At 48.2% G+C, this 22,006-nt stretch overlaps 2 protein-coding genes across 2 annotated transcripts; one reads left to right on the forward strand and one right to left on the reverse strand.

Annotated features, from left to right (window-relative positions):
- The first annotated feature begins 8,943 nt into the window (after positions 1-8,943).
- Positions 8,944-11,149, forward strand: LOC131562145 (gonadotropin-releasing hormone II receptor-like). Its single transcript, XM_058811714.1, has 4 exons — positions 8,944-8,988; positions 9,491-10,003; positions 10,268-10,469; positions 10,743-11,149. The coding sequence occupies exons 1-4, from the start codon at positions 8,959-8,961 to the stop codon at positions 11,147-11,149; spliced, it is 1,152 nt and encodes a 383-aa protein (XP_058667697.1). The 5' UTR covers positions 8,944-8,958.
- Positions 11,150-16,533: 5,384 nt separating this feature from the next.
- Positions 16,534-21,869, reverse strand: PARP16 (poly(ADP-ribose) polymerase family member 16). Its single transcript, XM_058811536.1, has 6 exons — positions 21,613-21,869; positions 20,580-20,717; positions 19,593-19,799; positions 18,352-18,523; positions 17,862-18,003; positions 16,534-17,233 (listed from the first exon to the last, which is right to left on the reverse strand). Exons 1-6 carry the CDS (start codon positions 21,802-21,804, stop codon positions 17,089-17,091), a joined length of 996 nt encoding a protein of 331 aa, XP_058667519.1. The 5' UTR covers positions 21,805-21,869; the 3' UTR covers positions 16,534-17,088.
- Positions 21,870-22,006: the final 137 nt, after the last annotated feature.

The raw sequence follows: 22,006 nt of genomic DNA on the forward strand, positions 1-22,006 counted from the left end.
TTGGCTTGACCATCCCTTGCTGCAGCTCTGACACATGGCTGACTTTGGAGGGGACAGCATGAGAAGAGCCCCAGATGTTCCCAGTGCCGAGCACCACTGGCTCTGGGAGAGGCTTTCCATCTGCCTGGAGGTGAACAATGGCCCAAGGCATGGGGTGGAGAGGGTCTGCCCCATGCCTGGGGTGGTCTGCAGGGCTGTAGTACCTGTGGCCAGTGACAGGGATGCATCCCTGACCAAACTGCTCCTGTCTTTCTGCCCATCACCAGTGGCTTCAGCTGCCTAAGGCTGCTCCTTCCCATCAGATAACAGATCCACAGCCTCTTGGACTCATTCCCCTTCTGGATTACTGCTGGGGAGCCTACCCAAATCTCATGGTTTTTTTCCATGGCTTCATCACTGATGTGTAATGTCAAAGCCATAAGGTCTTTATGTGAATGCTGCCATGCTTAATGCTGCCTCTGACCAGTGCTGAGGCTGGGGCAGTGTCAGAGGAGTGTGACAGCAGATGGTGCCAGCAGCATCTCCCTCCCCACACTCCTTTGTGGTTGTATCCATAACTTTTCTTATGGTCATTTGTAAATCCAGGGGAAAGCTGGCTATTAATGCTCATTCTGGTTCTTCATGCCTCCCACCATTTCTAGTACAGCATGGGCAGAGTGGCCATCTCCAAAAGCCAACTGTACCATGCCAGGGAGATAGCAGGGCTGCAGGGGCTGCTCTCAGGGCTGCATGTGGAATTTGCAGGCTGTGGGGTCTGCAAAATGCTCTGTGGGGCCCATAAATCCACTTTTGGGCCAAGGCCATGCCTAATTCCCTGCCGGCTGCCCTCGTCCTCCCTCCCTGCGCCCTCCCCACTCCGCCAAAGGGAGCTGACGGTTATTTTCCCCTGCTGCATGTTTCTGGGCTTGCTTCTGTTTACGGAGATGGGAGTTAAAATAACTGATTGATGACTTTGTTCCATCCCAAACACTTTGGGGAAGTTTGCGTGGTTTAGAAGGGAGAGTTGGGAGCTGGGATTTCATTAAGCACTTGGCTCCCGGCACTTCTCCAGCCATGCTCCAGGGGTGGCTAATGTTGTTTTTTAAATCCTGTTTTGCTGTCCCAGGAGCCGGAGTGGTGATTTCCATGGTTTGTAGGAGAACTTGGAGATGTGGCAGGTCCCTGAGTTTCCCTCTGAGCTCTGAAACACCAGCAAACCTCGCAGCCACCACAATATTGTTTCACTTAAGCCCTCCTCCACCGCTTCATCAGCACAAAATTGCACTCCAGCTGCCTAAAATCTTTGGAAAAGAGCCAAAAAAATGAATTACTGGAATTTGTTTTCATTGTGCGGATGAGGATTTACAGGCTATGACTGGGAGAGAAGGAGTGAGTGGACCTTTTTCCCCTCTGAAAGGATTTTCTTGGGAGCTAAAGCTTCTACTGGGGCTCAGTAGTGCTCAGCTCCATAAACATCATTTATGGAACAGATACAAAAGGCAGCACACAGTGGGGACATCAGGGGAGCCAGGATCCAGGGAAGGGCTGATTTTAGCTCTGGAGCTCAGGAAGGTTTTTTCTGCAGTGGTGAAAGAGCCAGGACTGAGGAGACAGTAAGTGCCTGTGCTGGTTGTGGGGTCTGTTCCACGGGGTAAGCCCCCACATATCCGCTGGCACCAGCACAACACAACTGACTTCTGACAAATAAAAGAGTGCCCTCTGTTCCATGATTCCATCTGTAAAGGAAAAGGGCTTTTGCTAGTGCTTTTGCAGGGCATATTTGCTGTTGGAGTGCCCAGGGACTGTCACCTTCCACCCTGCTGCACACAAATAGACCCACGTACCCTGGGGAGGGATTCACTGCTCACTGGGATGTCCTGGACTGCAGAAGGGTCTCACTGGTATTTCCCTCCTATGGCCGTGGCCATATCTGCTGTCTCTCCTTCCCATCAGAGCCTGGAGAGGCAGAAACCATGATGCTGTGAGAGCACCAGAAGTGCCTCAATAGTGAATCCCTTTTTAATTAAGTGTCTGAGCTGGGGAAATTAAGATAAGAATACTGACTCATTTAGAAATTCTCTTTGAGATGAAGAAGGCCATTATTTTCAAGCCCTCCATGAATAATGGATATCCCAGTCTCTCCCTGGAGCTTTAACTGCTCAGGGACACTTGCAGGGCAGCACCATGGTGTGGGGAACATCCTGCCCACAGATGTGGCAGGGCCTGAGCTATTGCACAACCTCTGATCAATGATGTAAAAGTGGTTGCAGGATGGGAACAGGCGTGAATGGGAATGTGGCCAGGTCCAAGCCAGGACAGCACCTCAATGGGGACATTTACACTGCAAAGGAAGGGCAGGAGCAGAGCTCCAACCCACAGTCCACCAGCTGTTTGCTTTAACTCTGGACAGGGTTGGGTGGACAAAGACCATCCTGTGTCAAAGTCCATGTTGATTTGGGTAATTCATTTCTCCTGAAGAAATCCTTGATTTATTGCTCCTGTTTATGGGTATTGGCTTTGGGCTGGGATGCACTCCAGGCTGTGCACCCATGCTGGCAGAGGGAGCAACCTCCCACACATGGGATGGCGATCGTGGTCTCATTTGTGCCTTTTCTTCCATATTCTTGCTATAAACCAAGTTGAAGTGGGCAGGTTTGCAGTGATTTACACCAGCAAAACATCAGCCAGTTTTTCCTAAAACACAGCAAAATCCTGCCTGATCCATGAGTGTGCAGATCACACACTTGAGGCTTGGTTCTTCCAGTTTGCCTTTATCCTATTTTGCAGGGGTTGCACTGGCAGCACATTGGAGAGGTGTAGGCTGCGTAAGTCAGACCAGAGGCAACAGTGATGGCAGTGAAAGTGAAGCTTTGAGTTAAGAAGTGTTTTTTAGTGTTTGGATGAGCCTCTACACGGGATGGACAGAAAGAGATGGAGCTGTGAGGACAGTGGGCACTCCTTGTTGAACCATGTGGGAATTTCTGTCAGGTTAATTTCTGCAATGGGGCCGTGCCTGGGCTGGGGTAATCGGGGTTGATCCAGCCCCAGCTTTCAGCTCCAAAAGGGTTTGCCAGCATCCCCACTGGCAAAAGAGAGCATGGAAATGCCTCCCCTTCCTGGAGTGCCTGTGGTCATAGGGGCGACCGGAGATGTAAAGTATCTCATGACCTCATGCACTATGCCAAGGACATGCTTGGAAGAGCCGCTCTCTGCCGAGCTAATTGCAGCACTGCTGGGATTCCCCCTGGAATACGTGGCCAGATCAGCTTTCGCTGCAGGGTAAATGTGTGTTTGCCGGGAGCACACCAGAGGCTTTGGTGGGGCCAAGAGCTGCTGGAGGAAGGCCTGGCAGCTCCTGCTGTGAACACCTTGTCCCATCTGAGACAAAAATTGCAGGGAGCAGATTGCGAAGGCAGCGTGGGAGATGAGCACTTCTGCAGAGAAACAACAGGAGCAACTTGAATGCTGGCTCCCAGAAACACCTCCCTGCGAAGCCAAATCTGCATGGGGGGAGATGTCAGCACTGATGCTCATCCTAAGGGACAATCACTGATTTCCTGCAGCCCCATAGCTTGGCTCAGAGCAGATTGCTTGAGGGAGGGTAAAAGCAGATTTGGGGAGCAGAAATTATATCCCTCTGGCTCATCAAATTTAGCATTGATGGTATCTCTCCCCACCCAGAAACTGATCCTTTCCTAAAAGCATAGAGAAGGATCATGTGCCTCCATAAAGTTCACCCAGGAGTATCTTTAAGCTTTGAAAACTGCTTGGAGATATGAAGCTCATGAGAAAGAGGAGTCAGGGGAGGTGTGCCCTGCTTTTTGCTCCTTCATGCCCTGTGTAACTGCCAAGGGTCCCACAGGGATGTCAGCTTTCTCCACATCTCACCTCTCCCCTAGTGCAACAAAGGAGAGCAGCTCTTGAATTTGGCCAATGTTTGGGAAGGAGCATCCAAAGGGAGCACCAAAATATGGCCTTGGGACATACAATCCTATTTGAGAGTTTGGAGGGAGGAGGATATTTGGAGCAACACTATGGACAGGTCCCACAAGGAATAAAAAAGCAGAGGATAAAAGAGGGCACAGAAGGCAAAGGCAAGGAGAGCCACTAAACCCTGTCCAAAAACAAGGGCAAAATTGTTCACTTCCATGGTTAGTCACAACGAAAACATTGGCATTTCATAATTTCTTCCAGCTCAAAAAAAATATCCCGCTAGGGTAGTGAGAGCCCTGACTGGGTCAGTGCATGCTGAAGCTGAAGGGGACCCATGGCCCCTCCGCTGACCCTGTGGGTGATTTTCTTGCTTTACTGGGGACTGGGGTACCAGGTGAAAGTTCCCAAATAATTTCCTCCCCAAATAAATTCCAGCCTGGACAGGAAAGCAAAGCTGCTGTACGGAAGCTCAGCTGAGTGGGAGAGCGATGCACACACAACACCAGATTTTATCCCTTGGTGTTGAGCAGAAAGGGCTCGGCACCAGATCCCACCATGTTTCTTCAGGCTTGACCTCAGGATCTGAGCTGAGATGATAAATTCCATCCTCTTTCTTTTCCAGTTTAGAGATGAGGAAAGGGATGTTACTTAGGTTGACATGTCCTGGTGAAAGATGGAGGAAAGACCCTGAGAGCAGCTCTGAGTGGAAAGATGTAAATTTGGGAATCACTGGGAAGGATGCTCTGGGCATCTGAGCTCAGCAGCATCAGGAGCACCAGCCTGGGCTATCGAAAGGTGGGAATTGCAGCAGGTTTGAGCATGTTTTTCCTGGTACCCTTGTCCCATGGTGTGAAACCCCCAAGAAGGGTTTTTATCAGTGAGGTTTTGATATACAAAGCTGAATCAGAAACAGAGCATTGTCTCACCAAGAAATGGTCTAAAGGCACAGTTTACCAAGTAATTGAGCCAGGAAGGCAGGACAGATCTCTCCCTCTGCTTTAAACACAGGATTTTAGGAGGGGGATGGAGTGATCCAGATTATCCCCAGGAGGGGCAGCAATTACCATCCCTCCTTGGCAGGTTCAACAGAGCAGCCAGGGCTGGCTGAGCAGGCAGAATGAGGTGCTGGTTTATCCCTGGTGATCACTGGGCTTTGTGTCTCTGTGTTTTGCTGCAGAGATTTTGGGGAATTTTGGGTGATGCCCTGTTTCAGACCTGTTTGTAACTTACAGCACAGTGGCACCGTGCTAATTTTTATCATGCTGTTATTTAATGAAAAGGCTGAAAACTGGGAGCTTCCCAATCGCTTGACTTGTGAACTTTGGGTAAGAAGAGAAGCTGTTCCAGAGGTGAGCTCATTTCTAACCCCGGGAAATGACTTCATGGACGCTGGTATTTACTCACAAAAACATTGCATGTCAGATGTCCCTGACTAGACTTTCTGTTTCGAGTCCAGTATGAGACAAAAATTTCCTTGGATGAGCTGCTCCTAAGACAATTCAAGGTTTGGAGAAGGAGGAGAAGAATTGCAGGGGGGAAAAAAGAATCAGCATTAAAACACTCTGAAATAATGAGGTTTTTCTGAATAAAGGGAAGTTTTTGGGCACCCAGCCTGGCAAAAGCACCTGCCTGGAGGGAGGGTGTGGGTGATGAGTCCAGCAAAAGAATCTCTCATCCTCACCCCCCACAACAACCAGCAGCTGGAGTTTCTCTCAGAGAGGAAAATACAAGTTTTTCTCTTTGGGAAGCCAAGCCCCCAGCAGTGATTTATCAGAATAAACAGAAGCAGGTTCCCTGCCCTGTGTTTGCTATAGGTTAATGGAAATTATATCCCACACTGCTCTCTCTTGATGAGATAGATCCCAGTATATACAGGGTGTCTGATGGAAAAACACAGCACTTGCATTTTTATTCAAGGTTTGCTCATACAGAAATTGTCACTGGAACTGTATCACCCAGTGTGGTTCCTGATTTCTGTTTTTTCCAGCATCCTGGGATGATCCATGTGGATTTGGGGGGATCAGTCCTATTTGGAGACGCTGGGGGAAGCTCTGTCCCCTCATGACCCAGCACTGGACTGCAGCTCTGGGGATGTACTGGGGCAGCATCCCAAGAGGAGATTTCGGGAAGAGCCAAGCTGGGATGTATGGAAACAAGCCCTGCCTGCCAGCACTGTTTCCTAATCCTGGACACCAAAACTCTCTGATCGTTAAAGCAGTGTTCAGAGATTCGGCTGAAGGCTGCCATGCAGACAACATCCAAACTGACCTTTGAGGAGATGAGCAAAAGAAAAAAAGAGAGAAAACACAAGGGGGTTACTGTGAAAATGCTGGAGAAAAGCAGTCATTTCAATAAGGGACCCCACCCTTCAAATAAGACTTATTGCTAATGCATGCCCAGGACATTTCTGTGTGATGGTATGCTAAAAAAATCCTCTCCAAACAGGGACTAAAGGCTTTGTTTTGTCATGAGCAAGGCTTACAATTCCCAAGAAAAATCCTGTCCCTCTCTTGCATCATACAGCCAGGGATGGAGAGGACATTTCTAGACAAGAAGGCCATCGGCCAGGATGAAGGACAAACAGGGAATACATTCCTGACTTGCTACTTAATTGCTTTCATGCAGGTGCAAAGGGCTAAATGAAAAGAAAATAAGGATGAGTGTGTGGGGCCTAATTAATCTCAGCTTTAAGCAGGAGCCTAATGTCAGGAGGAGGTGGCTGCTGGAACAAACAGGCTTCCACCCAACTTCTGTGCAGATTTTGTGGTATTTGTCCTTCAAGGGCCAGGCTCGTTTCCAAGGCACTGGTGGGTGATGCCCCTGTCAGGTAAGGAGGTGATGGGGACAGTCCCACCCTATGTGGCAGGGCTGGCTGGTGCTCGCTGGCAGTGCCAGCAGGGTCTGCTTTCCTCTTTCCCCCTGTATGGAAAGCACTACACATGTAGGAGTTGCTCTCTGTGACTCTGAGCAGAGTTTCATTCCTGATCCCTTTTGACAGCTCCATGCAGAAGTGATGGAGAGTTTAGGGGATTCCAGGGCAAACATGGTCCAGTGCCTGCAGCACTGGTCTCAGGATCTGGTTCCTCTGCCACACAAGTTGACTCTTAAACCCACAAAGGTTTAAGAGTCAAATTGGAAAAGGGGAAAATATCTTTTCTGCTTGTGCCCAGGAACACTCCTGCTAGCACAGCAGCCTCAGAGATGGTGCAACCACCCTCAGAGCTCAGGCGTTTCCTCCTGAAATAAGTGGGAGTAGTTTTAATAATGGAAAACCTATTCCAGAAAGGGAATCTCCTCCTCTTGGGGAACAATGCAGAGCCACCACTGCCAGCCCGGGATCTGCAGGGACCTGTATATCATGGACTCTTTAATTTAATAGCCTGGAAAATGTGAAGGTCTGTCTGCATGTCAATAAAGTCCCAGTGAAACCCCTGGGAGTGTGTTTGCCAGCGCTGGCCCCAGCAGGGCTTGGGGCTGTCCCTCTTTCACCCCCACAGCTCCAGAAGAGCAGGATGTCCTCAGTTTCCCTCCCTGTCCTCACATTGCACTTCATATTTTTTAAGCTCTTTTGAGCTCTTTGTCCCTCCCAAGGTCCTTCCCCTCTCACTGTGTTATGCTGCAAGAAATACAGAAAGAACCAGATGGAAACTGATAGACTGCAGGAAAAAAAGTGTATTCATTAAAATGGCAAAATGAACCACATTTCCCCTTATTAATTCCCTCCTTGCAGCATTTCCAGTCCAAGCATGTACCTGTGATGCTTCCCTGGACCCGTGTGGTCCAGGAGCATCTCTGAGGTGCGTGTGTGCGCGTGTCTGCGAGTTTCTCGGTTGTCTGAGCAACGGGACGTTCATCACTAACTCCCAGGATAATTAACTCATTCTCCTGTATTTATAGCAAACCAGTGCAGGGAGTGTTGGCACTTATCCCTGATAGAGCCACGTTTGGCCACAACGTTTTGAATTTTGGCTGTTTCTTGCATTACAGCAGCTTTGTCATCATCCCCACTGCCTGCTCATTAAGTGGGCAGCTCATTAAGCTAACAAGGGCAGGGCTGATGGTGGCTGCCTGAGCCAGGCTGCCCATGGGTGCCTGCCTCGGTGTGCCCCACTCCTGGTTTGCAGGTGCAGGGAGTGTTTGCAGCAGCATTTCCATCTCCAGATGCCTGCATATGCCTGTGCTAACAGCAGCGTCGCTCCTGGCTTGCCTGCTGGCAAGGGGAGATTTTACTGCTTCAAGGTTTGTTGCAGGGATCTGATGCAAGGAAACGTTGGAGCATCCTGACTCAGCACCGCAGCGGAGGGGGACCCGTGGGAAAGACGCGGAGCATCTTCTCTCAGCATCAGGGCATGCGTATGCCAGGTATGTTCCCGTCAGCTGGGATAAATCCTGACCTGCTCTCGGATTTCTCGTTTCTTCCAGAGAAGCAACTTGGTACTTTTTAGCTGTTCTTTCTTTTTGCTGCTTGTTTGTTCACTTGGTCTTTGGGGAGGGAGGGGTGAAGGAAGCAAGGGGAAGGGGGCTCAGGGGGGGTGTGGTGGGGCTGGAGGAGGGCTCATTGCAGCAAGGTGTTGTTGCAGAACTGGGGAGACAGATTTGATCTCTGCTGTTCCTGTTATTTGTACAAAGGTAAGGAATACTTTATTTTGGAATCAGCAAACAGGAAGGTGATTGAAACAGTAGATGTGCTGTACCTGCAGCTGGGACTGTAAACAGCTTGTGACCACAGGAACTGAAAGTGTCTGTGTCCTTAAAACGTGAGTTCTACTCGGGTAAAAAGGGCAATGAAATCAAGCGTGGGGGACAACCACACTGCTCATCACTCCCCAGCCACCCCTGTTTTAGGGAGGGTTCTACCTTTCCCTCCTCCTCCTGCTTTGCCTCCAGAAGGGAAAGGGACAGAGGTGTTGTGCTGGTGCTGCTTGGGTCCTGGGAAGGTCCAGCCTGCTAAATGCCACTGTGATCCTCTCCCAGGAGCCACTGTAAGACTCTGGACAGTGTGGGATGCCCCTTCTCCTGCCTGGTCACCCCCAGCTGCTCCTGCCCATGACCCCAGATCTGGCACTTGAAATGGAGGTAGATCATTAAGGTTTAGCACACTAATGGGAAGGGCTCTGGGGTTTCTAAAAAACTGAGCCCTGCTTACAAACTCCCTTTGGAAGGACAAGTCCTTGAACCGAGCACAGCTGCCCCAGCACAGGCTCAGCCAGCTCTGGTATGACCTATTCCCAGCAGGATGCTGGCAGACAGTGACTGGTTCCATGGTCCTGGCCACTACTCCTGCTTTCCCAGCTGCTCAGCCACCTTGCAAAGAGCTAAAAATATATGTCTGTGTGAGCAGTCACTGTAGCTACAGCCAGAGAGGGTGGCCAGGCTGGGTCACTGTGGTGGGGGGACTCGGTGACTTTGCAAAATGGGCAACACAGAGGGGACAGGCAGGGACAGGATGGGACAAGACGGAATGGGACAGACTGCTGCTGGTACCTCCAGTGCAGATCCCACCATCTCCCCACTTTTGTTGAAGCTGCAGCACTACAAAGCCTCTAAGATGGGGTTCACTTTGCTGCTTGTGTTTCAGCAGGGGATGAGCGAGGAGCAGCTCCCTGCATCTCCCCACTGCCCCACCACGCAGGAGGACACCAATGTCTCGGCCTCTGCGTTCCCCCAGTACTGGGTGGAGCCCCGGTTCACCCAAGCAGCCAAGGTCCGTGTGATCATCACAGCCATCTTCTTCCTGCTGGCAGCAGGCAGCAATGCAGCCGTGCTGGGCAGCCTGCTGAGGAAGAGGAGGAAATCCCACGTGCAGCCACTGATCCTCAGTCTGGCGCTGGCCGACCTGCTGGTGACAGTGATGGTGATGCCTCTGGATGCAGCATGGAACGTGACAGTGCAGTGGTATGGAGGGGACATCTCCTGCAAGATCCTCAACTTCCTCAAGCTCTTTGCTATGTATGCTGCTGCCCTGGTACTGGTGGTCATCAGCCTGGACCGGCACGCAGCCATCCTCCATCCCTTCTCCCGTGCTCACCGCCGCAACGGGATGCTGCTCCGTGCTGCCTGGGCTGGCAGCGTGCTCCTGGCTTTGCCCCAGGTAAAGTTCAGTATGCTCCCCATGGAGTTTGCCTAGGCTGGGGTGGTTTTGGAAAAAGGCTTCTCCGTCCAACATCCCCAACCAGTCCATCCCAATCCATGGACTCCACAGGCACCAGAATAAGGCATGAGTTTGGTGCCCAGAGCCTGTCTCCCAGTCTGACACCAGCAGGAAGGTGCTCTCCATGCACAGCCAGCAGCATCTCTAGGATGCAGTGCTCTATTCCAAATTCTTTCTGAGCTTTTATTTGGTTCTCCATTTCAGCTTTTCCTCTTCCACCTGAACACAATCCCAGGAAGGAATTTCACCCAGTGTGTTACTCATGGGAGCTTCCGAGCACACTGGGAGGAAACTGTCTACAACATGTTCACCTTCACCACCCTCTACATCACCCCCCTGAGCGTCATGATCGTCTGCTACATCCGCATCCTTTGGGAGATCAGTAAGCAGCTAAAGGTCAATAAAGGTAAGTAGATCCTAGCCCTTAAATGACTGAACTTCTCTATCCTGGAATTGTTGGGTGTGTCACAACATCCTTTGAAAGCTAAGAAGTTTTGCACAAACCAACTAAGAGGTTTTGCACATTTATTGACCCCAGCCCTTGCTGTCTTCTGCTTCCTGTGGGACACGGACCAGATTATGAGATGATCTTCCCTCTCTGGCAGAAGCAGAGTCATGGATGGTTATGTTGTTTTGGTTTTCCCCTATCTTCAATTATCTTTTTGACTCTCCTTGGCAGGTTTGACAAGAAATCAAAACGAACACATCTCCAAGGCACGCATGAAGACTCTCAAGATGACCATAGTGATTGTTGCCACCTTCATAATCTGCTGGACCCCTTACTATCTCCTGGGCTTGTGGTACTGGTTCCAGCCAGCCATGATCCAGAAGATGCCAGAGTATGTCAACCACAGCTTCTTCCTCTTTGGCCTGCTGCACACCTGCACTGACCCTATCATTTATGGACTGTACACCCCTTCCTTTCGGGAGGATGTGCAGCTGTGTCTCAGGGGCATTGAAACAGCCATCACCAGGCAAAAGAGACACAAACCCATCTCAGCCTCAGAGAAGAACACCAAGGATGGTGCTGCAAATGGTGGGGTGGCATCAGGGGGCTCCAATGGGACAACTGTCAGCATGGTCTGATGAAGAGATATACCCACAAGGGGATGGCAAGCACAGCTTTGGGACTATTTTGTCCTGTAAGACCATTTTGGAGACTGTCATGACAAGGTTCCCTACTCACCTTTAGTGGGTGAGGATTTCTGGCCAGAAACTGAGAATGTGTCTTCTTCCTGTACTCAGGGTGAAAAATTTGGGGGTATTTCTGGTCTTTCTGCTGTATTCTGGCAGTGGTGTGACAACTAGAAAAACATGTACCTGACACATGCTCCAGCCCTGATTCTGGGATCAAGCTTCTCCACACTTCCAGCATCAACCTCTGGGAGGAAATTTACCATCGCCTCTGTGGCCCAGGTCATGCCTCTGGAGTGGCTGATCTTCAAGTGCCCTTTGCACCTACACCCAGCTGTAGAGCTGCATGGATGGTGCCACCCTGAGCCTGCAAAGGTGTGATCACAGGCTTTTACTCTGTTTTCTTCACCCATTGTAGGAAAAGCTCTCTGGAAATTTCAGATCTCCTGACTCAGAACCTGCCTGGTTCTCCCATGGCTGTGTGGCAGGCCCTGGGAAAGATCTAAATATCTGGAGGTTGACTAATGCAGGGGCATTCATACCCCAGGCATGGTGGGCAGGGAGGGAGTGCTGTGGGGATGGAGGGACTCAGGCAAGAGTGGTACAAAGAACCACAGCAGGGTGGGGTGAGGTTTCTTCTCTCTTTTGAAGAGAGCCAGAAGGGAAAACAAACCCTGCTACTGTTTTCTGGTGTGAAGGGGATGGTACAGACAGACAGACACATTACACAGCAGCTCTGTGGGCAAACCAGGAGAGAGAGTATTTGGGGTAATGAGAACCAGACCTGACACTGCCCCTTTCTGTCCCCATGTCCAGAGCACAGGCTGGCAGGTTGCAGGCCACATGCAGGCCACATTTGCTTTACCCCAAGCAACACCAGCCCCTCAGCTCTGCCCCAGCAGAGCAGGTGCAGCCACCCCACAGGTGTGTTCGAGGTGTCCCAATGATGGAAGGGATGGGATGCAGCTGGTAGGGCTCCACCAGCACCTTTAGTGCCAGATGGAGGTAAATGAGGGCAAGGAGGACTTCTGGAGGGATCAGCTGAGCTGTGGTGAGTAACATGGGTTGTTTGCTTTCTACCATAGTGCCAAAAGTTGCTTGTGAAGGCAGAAGTCTCTTCTCTGGGTGTGGGTTAAAGAGATGAGGTTTTTTTCAACTGTGTTGTCCTTTCCAGGTAATTAGAAATAGTGGATTATTTCTTTTTTTCATTCTCTGATGGTTGTTATTAAATGTGGGGTTTGCTTTTGAAGAGAAATTCAGTTTTAAGCCAGGTGGGTTGTTGTTTTCTTAGTTTAGTTAAAGCTTTGGACAGCTCAGGAGCTCTGGACTTGGCAGGAGGCAGTTTCTTGGCTATTTTTGTGGCCATTGCAGCTTTGAATGAGCATCTGGACTTTATCAGGATGAAAGAGCTTTGTTTTAAAAACAACCCCTGTCTTGCTGTGGTTGCGTGTGTAGGGAGCTGGGAGATGTCTTCCCCTCCAGAAAACAAATTTCCTTTGGGCACTGAGGGGGCTTTTTCTCAACACTGTTTCTAAGAGGTGTTGGCTCCCCATCAGCCAGAAAGGATCTGCATTGGTCTCCCAGTTCACCAGCTATCAAATCATTGAAATTAGAGGGGTGGCAAGCAGTCCTTGCAGGCTGGCTGAGGCTGGGCAATGAGGGCGCAGGAAGCCACAGTGCTCACAGTGATGCTGAACTGCGCTTGGGTATCCAGCCCTTGCCCTTCTGGTATTAATTATTATTTATGCTAAACATGTAGCCCAAGAAGAAAAAAAAAATCAATTAGAACTGCAGGAGCCCAGACCAACTGGAGGGGACAAGCATGAGCCGTTTAGGAAGCATCCAAACTCCAATGAGATGCGTAATTGCAGTTTGGCTTTCCTGGGCTCGTTCTGCTCAAAGTTAATTACCCAATGCTAACAGAGCAGGGGGTGCCTGATGCCAGACTGGCAAAAAAGGCTTCTTGTAAGGTGATGGGAATGGCTTGCAGTAAGGGAAGCTAATTTATTCATCAGACACTCCTTTGGTCTCTTTTGTTTGTACTGCTGACGGGAGGCAGACCTTGAAGGTGCGTTAGTTTTCTGGCAAGCCTTGAATAAGTAGGAAAATGTCTTTAATCTATTGAAAATTGTCTTCATCCACTTTTTGCTGAGTGGGAGCAAACAGATACGACATTGCTCATACACGTCTCCTCTTGCCCAGCAACAGGAGAGCTCAGAGATCTTCTCTGAGGAGCAAGAAATACTTTTTTTTCCTTGTGGGAAGGATTTTACACCCGATGGGTACAGTGAAAAGGCAAAAGTGGGTTTGGCTTTAGGGGGACTCTGATCTTGCAATAATTTAGATTGGAAAACATCTCTATGAAGAGTAGGAAAATGGGAATTCTGGCAAGCATATGTACCTTAGTCCTTAGGGGAAGCATGGCACATTCTTTTGGATTCTTGCAGGCACCATAGTGCTGCTCCTTTTGCCCAACTCTTTCATACCTTCCCTCCTGTTGCTGATGTTCAAAGTGACATCTTGTAGAGTCTGGAGTGTGGGCAAGGTGCCCAAAGTGACAGCTTTTATGAGAGAAGGAAAATGTCACTTGGAAACGTGTGCTGCTGAGCCATGTGTCCACTGCATGCAGGAAGGGGGAGCAAGCAGGTGGGCAGCACCTCCCTGGGGAAGCTGGGATCAGTCTGGGTCCTGCCAGAGGTGGGCCAAAGCCCAGGCCTGGTTTGTATATTCCTGCATTTCTGATTCTGCTTTTCTTGTATTTGCTCACACTATAGAAAGCACAAGATTCTTGCATCGCTTCTTAGGACCATGAATCCCCAAGTCTCGCTTTCCCCCCAACCCAGGGGTGGTTCTGCTTTCTGTGGTGCTTCCTTCTCTCTCCCCCCACTGCCTCAAACCCTTTGTCTCCAACAGCACCTGCTCTTCTCCTCAGCTGGCTCCTGAGATCTCTGTATATAAATATATATAAAATAGAGAGAGAAAATACTTTTTATATTTATTATCTATTTATGCTTGTTGGAGGAAAATTCTCCTGCTTCCTCAAAACCTGCTCATTCCCACCAAGGAAACACGTTACCACACTTCTTGCAGTCCCAGGCAGGATCAGATTTGTCTAATTTGGTAACAATTCCGTAATATTCACCACAGTAATGTAATGAACATATTAATAAGAGCAGGTAGCTCTGTATTTTACAACTCCTCGACCTCACCCTGGGCCGCCTGCTTCAAACACAGCGGCCCTTTGTTCGGGAGGAAATTCTGATTCATTCCCTGTTAGTGTTTTTATAGCACTGTGCATGTTCAAAGAGCCACGCAAGTGGCTTAAGAGGCTAACACAAACCTTGGGTTAATTCATAATACTGTTAGTTACTCAGCACAATACCCACATTAATCCAGATGACTGCCCCTCGCCACGTTGGGAAACACATGCTGAAATCAGCAGGGAGCTCCAAAAACAAGCGTGGGAGTAGGATATTAAGTATTTTGCCAGGCTGCTAGGTAGGATCTGAGCACCTTAAATGTATTTAAAATATTTTCCCACTGCTGTTGCCTCGCTCCACAGCTGTGGAGCTGAAGCAATGATGAGGCTGTGCCCAGAATCCCTGCAGGCCTGAGCATGAGGAATGGGGCTACAAGCTCTCCAAGGGATACTCTAGACACATCCATCAGCCCCCACCTGAAACCACCTCCTTTTTTGGGGTCTATTCAAACTGATCAAAGCAGAAAAAGCTGGTTTTGTTTTGTTTTGTTTTTTTTTTTTTTCTTTTTTTCCTTTGATACCTGCTGATTTCATTGCAGAGCTGGATGTGCGTGTCTGCCATGAGCCCCCACAATGCTTGCTCTCTGGGGACATAGCCTGGAACTATTATTACTTCTGCTTACTCTCAGAAACTTTCCTATGCAAAGAAACCCAAAGAAAAGAGTTTTAAATCCCTGCTGTGTTCTTTTCATCTGGCTCAGGAGCTCCCAGGTTTGTGCCTTTCCCTGCAGTGCAGCAGACAGCCATCCCACAACTGCTGCTCAACCTCCTCCTTTTCCAAAGGGCCCCAAACAGCCCATCTGTTCCAAAAGAAGGAGTTTTTTTCAAACAAACCAGGCTTTTACAAAGCAGTATCCTTTAGACAGCATAAAATACCTCCAGGTTTTCTGGCTGGCACATTATCTCCCCTAAACTTGTATATTTACATGGCACGACATTTAATATAACATGCTGAAGACAAAAATAGGCAAATACTCCCACGGCCCCTTTGCACATCCCAAACCCCAAGTTTCTGCACTGAAATATCAAGGAGTAAACTATAAAGTAGTTGAACCTGTTGCACAATAAATTATTTGTTTATGTATATTTTAATTGCAAATCTCTGCTATAATTAGCACGGACACTTCTTGGGCTGAGGCGCTGCAGTGTCCTTTGACAGTGAGCATTATTAACAGGCTCTTAAAGGCAATGGGGAATTGGATTATACTGTTCTTGTTTTGCGAGCTGTATGGTGAATAAATAAATTTGTTCTGGCAGCAAAATTAAGTGGGATAAATGTGTCTAGCTCCAGTCACCAAGAAGAGGGGTTGCTGTAAATGAACTTGTTCTCAGCCTTGAATTAAAAAACTTGATTACCAGGACATTATTTCTGGCAATTAGGTACCAGAACAACATCAGAAAAATAAGAGATTTTCTTTGAAATATTTAATGAGTAAGCTAGTAATCACATACTCATTTGCTGGAAATATGTGATGAGTTGGGGTTTTTTTTGTGGTTAGGGTTCACTGTGCAATGAAAATCTGCATATATCAAATCTACTAAAAGCTGGACTGCAAGACTGAACTGTGGCACCTATCTGACTTTTCTTTGCCTAGAATCCCTGGGTCTTCATGGGATTACCCCACGCCCAGTCACTAATCAGAGGACAGTGCTTTGCTCCCTTTTCTGTTTCAGGCAGTTGTAGGTTGCTTTGCAAACACAACAAACAGCAAACACAAATGACTTGACAGGAGGGAGAGAGGAGAGAGCATTGCCCTGTGTATGTTGCATTGCTAACTTGCACGTGGTGTATTCTCTAACAAATCCCCAGTTTGGTAAGAACAATCCTTATTCAGTATTGATGCTGAAAACCCTGGGTTTGTCTAATCTGCACAGTAAGCTAGGATAAGACAGATCACGGCTGAGACCACAAGCCTTGTAGATGTTTGTGCTGGTTTTGTTCAGGATACAATGAATTTTCCTCATAGCAGTGCAGTAACTATGTTTTGGATTTGTGCTTAACTGCCAGCTGGGATGAAAACACAACAATGTTCTACAGAGGGGAAAAAACATACTAGAAACCGTTTAAGTTCTTCCATTTGGCGGTTGTTTTATTTCTTACTGATTTTTTTTTTCCTTACAATCATTATGCTGAAATATAAAAATTCCTGGCCAAAGTTAGTTTTAAAATTTTAAAAGTAATTCCATCTGCATTGATACATGCCAAACATCACTAGATTCAGTTTCTGAAAACACACTGATAAGATTCCCAAACAGGTTGCTTTGCCTGACATCCAGAAAAATCCTCCTTTCCAACTTGTGCAAACATACTTCAGCTTGACAGAAAATAAGTTACACCTGAGTGTTTCCATGCTTAGTTTTCATTAATCTTAAATAACCTTTTTTCCATGGACCCTTAACAATTGGCTCATGCTAAGCCGCACCACAGTGATCCTTTTCAGCTGTACTAGGCATCCTCATGAATCCCAGGAACACAGAAATAAGAATAATTGCAGAGATGCCATGAGGATTAATATATTGGTGACAGAAGTGGGCACCTTTATTTCCAGAGCTCTGGAAGACAGGCAGTGCACTGCAGATCAGCTATTGTTAAGGCACGTGGTGAAATGAACAGTTTATCATCTCGGCTGGTTCATCTCTCCGAGTCAAACATTCTGTGCCAGTAGTAGATGAAGGTTGGTGAGTTGCTGGCCCCTATCGCTATCAGCAACAGCAGGTACAGCATCATCATTACAGCAAAACGGTGGGTGTAGAACCAGGAAGATTCATTAGAAGGCCTGAAAGGGGAAAAGGGCATGAATTCTGTCAGAGATGCACAAATATCTTGGCAAAAAGTATTTCAGGCTTCATTATTTTAAGCAAATCCTATAAAAACAGGAAGTTGTTCCACAATCTCTGTAACTAAGGCAGCCTGATTTCCACCACATCCCTTTTCCTTAAGTCTCTGTGCACAATTCTGTCTTTTCTCCCCATGTTCACACCTTTCCCTGTGGTCTGGAGCTGTAGCTGCCTGGCCTGTAGACATGTGTTGAGTAGCTGAGTGAACACTGCCACTTAGCACTTAGGATAGATAAGGGCAGAGTTAAAACTGAGGCAGTTGTAAGAGGTGCATTCACCAGACATTCACTCTTGGATTCCTGCCACAAACAGATAATTAGACCTCTCAAAGACTCTAAGTGCTTACAGGTCTGGTAAAAAAAGCAAATTTAGCTTAGCCTGGGAATGTCAAAGAGCAAGGCAGAGGCAACATGATGGTGTAAGACTTATTTCCATAGAAAACAGGCTACAAACAAATTCTGGCAGTGCAGTATATCTTTCTTGGTTGTTTTCTATTATTTTTCAACAATGAGATGTGTTTATCTGGCTGTTGTAGCAGCTCATCCCTCTAGACAGCTGAACTCTTACCTCCTATGCTGCTTCTGTGAATACACTAGCAAGTATTTAACTCGTAAAAGCTGGTTGTTTGTGACAACAAAGTATTTCTGTGGTACGTCTCCCCCTTCGCTGTTTTTCACTCTTGCTCTTTTTCTGTCTATTTCTTCTGAATCTGAATTGGGAAAAGAAAAAAAATTGCAGAACTTCAAGTAACTGTAAAAAAAGTAAACAACCAACACCCCCATACACACCCCCCAGAAGAATGGGAATGAGATAACCAAAAATCTAGTCTTGGTATTCCCCTGAATCTCTCAGCATCCAAGAATAGAGTGAGAAGTTTGCTTGAGGCTATACCACTCCTAGTCATCCTTGGTATGGATGACATTATGGCCCAGACCAGGGTGACAAGGAGGTAAATCTCCCATCCAGTGCTCAAGGAGCCACTGATATTAACAGGGAAAGAAAAATAACATGAAGGACAGATGTAACTGCTACACAGTTATTACTGTGCTAGCCTCACCTTTCTTTTTCACCTGACACTTTACATCTGGGTGGTCAATGATCTCACAGACAGCCACACAGCTGAGGACAGAGCCCAGTGCACTTCGCTGCCAGCCGAGGCTGTGAGGGCTGTACAGCAGAGCCAGGCTCAGGTCACTGGTCAGATAGGTGCCTTCACCAAACAGGGATGTCTGAAACAGAGCAGAAATCCACCCTAAAATCATGTGCTGCAAACCTCAAACAACATACAAGTGTTCTTTCCTTTCAGACTGGCAGTTCTGCTCCTGAAGGTAAATTACGAAAGGCCTTTCTGACCCATGCTGGGCCTGGTCCATGCACTGTTTTTGTCCTGGCACAACTTCCTTGGGGTGGGGCTGCTGCCCTCTCCCATCCCTCAAATTAGCTGCTTGGCAGAGCACTTGGTGTGGACAGATTCATGCTTTCCCGGATTTGGAGTTAGTTTGCCAGCAAAAGTATTTTACATCAACATGACTGCACTGCTGTTCAAAGGCATTTCATCGATTTATTGAGACTGTCATCATTCAAGTAATCTAAACTCCCCAAACAAGACAAGGTTTTACTTCATTTAAATCCATGCTTTACTAGAAAAGAGGAAAGAACTTTTCAATTTGCCACACTGGCTAAAATTATTACTCCAGTAAGTCCATTGTACCCAGTAAACCATTACTCATTAAGAATGTGGGGAAAAAACACAATCCAGGTTGACTGGAATGTCAAGCAGGTGCTGTGTCAAAGCAGCCTCACAGCTGACACAAAAAGCCAGGAATCTCAACTTCCCTTCCACTGAAATCAGAAGAGGTGCAAATCCTGTGGGATGTCTCCCTGAACCAGACCATTTTAAGAAGGCTCCACTGGCAAGCAGCACCTGAAACTTTGCTGAATACAAGGCCAGGCAGAAAATCTCCACTATCCTCCGTCTCTGCAGACAGGCACTTCCCAGCTGCAGGCTGTCAGACAGGACAGGATTTTCAGAGGAATTACACTTCCTTATAAAGAAGCAAAAGACAGTCATAATTTGTCACACTGGTGAAAAGGGTTTCATGCCACTTCCAGTTTTTACCCTCAGTCTGCACTAGAAAATCCAACACGGCCATCTGCGAAGGCCTACACTGAAATGAACACAGCAGAACAAGAGCATCAGCACATTTCATACCCCAAAAGGAATCTGGGCCTATTTTTAAAATGCATACCCAGCTGCAAGTGAGCAAGGGAAGATGGTGTCAATGGCAGGAGCCTCACCCTGTTCAAGTGGCAGTGCAGGCCGTGGTGCAGGATGGAATGGAAGTTCTCCAGGCGGCTCCCGTGGAAGGCGTAGATAAGGTCCCGCTCTCCCTTGGTCTCAGCAAACTTAGTGTTCATTTGATCACAGTACATGACTTCAAAGAGATAGTCTGGAGCAGGAACTGCAGCCCCAGACATCCCTGTGAGTTCCTGGATCTTCTCGTACTTAAAAACAGGAAGGAATATCAATGTTGGTTTATGTGGTTACATTACTCACTGGAAATTCCGCTTCCCGTCCCTTCATAGCGTTTAATGGATTCTGATTATGCTTTTCTGAGTTAGAATTCAACACTCTCACAATTCAGAAGGAGTAAGTAAGTAAAAATCCTGCCAGTTTCTTGCTATTGAAGTTAAATCCTTAATCTTGTCTCCAGAAAAAAACCCCAAACCTGAATTGTAATTATGAATTAATTTATTATGCAAGGACAATATCACAATTCTGCTTTGGCTATTAAGACAATATATTCATCAGCTGATCTTGCAAGAGGAAAAAAAACAAAAACAGAAGCTGTTTTCAGCTTACTGCTAATCTCTACAATTATTTTGATCCCTGCTACAGAAGTGCCTGAGTGGCTCTGAACCTTTCCCTTTTTGGGGCAAAAGACAAGAGTTGTCTTTCTCAGTGACAAGCAGGACCCAGCTCCATGACACCCAAATTGGACTCTCTCAGCCTAAACCATGCACGTGCATGTTATGTTAGCTGCAGTAATCAACTACAATCACTGTCCATCAACTACTGACATTGGTAACTCTTTCTTCCAACCAGTGTTCCTGAAAATTTACTTTAAAGCATTCCTCTCTATATACAGAGAAGAATGGATTTATGTTCAGCTGTCAAGCTCTCACAATAACCAACTTAATTCTGGGAGGAGGAAATAGTGTCTGAAGAGCAAGTTTGCCTCAAAAGCCAAATTCTAATTTAGATTTTCAGAATTCAAAACTTACCTCCTGTTTCTTAGTACTTTGTATCATGAAGACTTTAGATGATAGAATCCAACTAAACAGCTCCCAGGTCCTTGTATCTGTATTTGGAACAGATTCCAGAAGCTCTTTGAGGCTTGGTAGAGCCTTGGTATCTGCAAGCTAACAACAGAGGCATTCAGCACAGGCTCCTTAGCGCCATTGCGATTAAACAGGGACCTCTAGTGAAAACGAAACAATATTTCACCCCAACCAACTGAAAAACAGGTTCTGTTCTGAGATATAAACATTTGTTTCCAGTTTGTGGGGAAGTTTGTCAATTGCTCTGAACGCAAATAGCAGGCAAGTTACAAACAGTGATATTTACCAACGCTATCTGTAGGGTTTGTACAGGAACAATCAGACGCACTCCTGAGAGAAAACAATCTATCACAGAGCAGCATGTGCAGTACACCTCACATGGGAGTGTTCAGGTCATGTAACATGCAAGTCCTTCAATATGAATTTGAATGTAACGTTGGCAAGCTCTCTTCACACTTCACATAATATTAGAAACATTCAGGCTGGAAAACACATCTGAGATTACTGAGTCCAACCCTTAGCCTAACTTTGCCAAGCCCACCACTAAACCATGACCCCCAGTGCCACATCTACGTGTTTTCTGAACACCTCCAGGGATGGTGATTCCATCACTTCCCTGGGCAGTCTGTGCTAATGCCCAGCCACCCTTTCAGGGTAGAAATGTTCCAGAATCCTCAATCTTGAGCCGCTTGAGGCCGCTCCCTCTCGTCCTGTCGGCTCCCTACCTGTTACCTATGGCTTGTTACTTCATGTGCTGTCCACACCGGATCTGGGCGTTTCCCAGTGTGGGTTTATCGGTCAGAATCCCAAATACTATTTTAAACCTGGATTTCTTGACTGGATAAACCTTTCATCCTGACTGATCCGTGACCCTGCGGCGCCGCTGCCCTCACCTCTGCGGGCAGCCTGTGCTCCCCATCGGGGCAGGTGCCCTGGCGCCTCGGGCAGCCTCCCCGGGCCGGCCCCAGGCACTCACCAGCCCCTCGAAGTCCTTGCTGTCGCCGCTGGCGTAGCGGCCCGGGAAGGGCCTCAGCGCCGAATCGCGCTTGTAGCTCTGCAGCGCGGCGGCGAACAGGCTGCACCGCAGGTCGGCGGCCAGCGGGTCCCGCCGCGCCGCCTCCCTGGCGCCCAGGGCCGCCTCGCCGGGGCCGGGGCCCGGTGCTGACATGCCCGGCGGGGGCTGCCGAGCACCGGCCGCTCCGACAAGGCGGCAGCGCCCGCCCCGCCGGCGTCGCCCCTTCCGCCGCCGGGGCCGCGGCGTGGCCCCGCGGCCCCGCCCCGCAGCCGCCTCCGCCCGCCCCGCGCCGCTCCGGAGCTGCCGGTCGGTGCGCCTCCGGGAGCGAGGGTGGCGGGCGGTTGTGCCCTGTTAC

The sequence above is a fragment of the Ammospiza caudacuta genome, chromosome 10, assembly GCF_027887145.1.
Source record: "Ammospiza caudacuta isolate bAmmCau1 chromosome 10, bAmmCau1.pri, whole genome shotgun sequence".
Classification (NCBI taxonomy): domain Eukaryota; kingdom Metazoa; phylum Chordata; class Aves; order Passeriformes; family Passerellidae; genus Ammospiza; species Ammospiza caudacuta.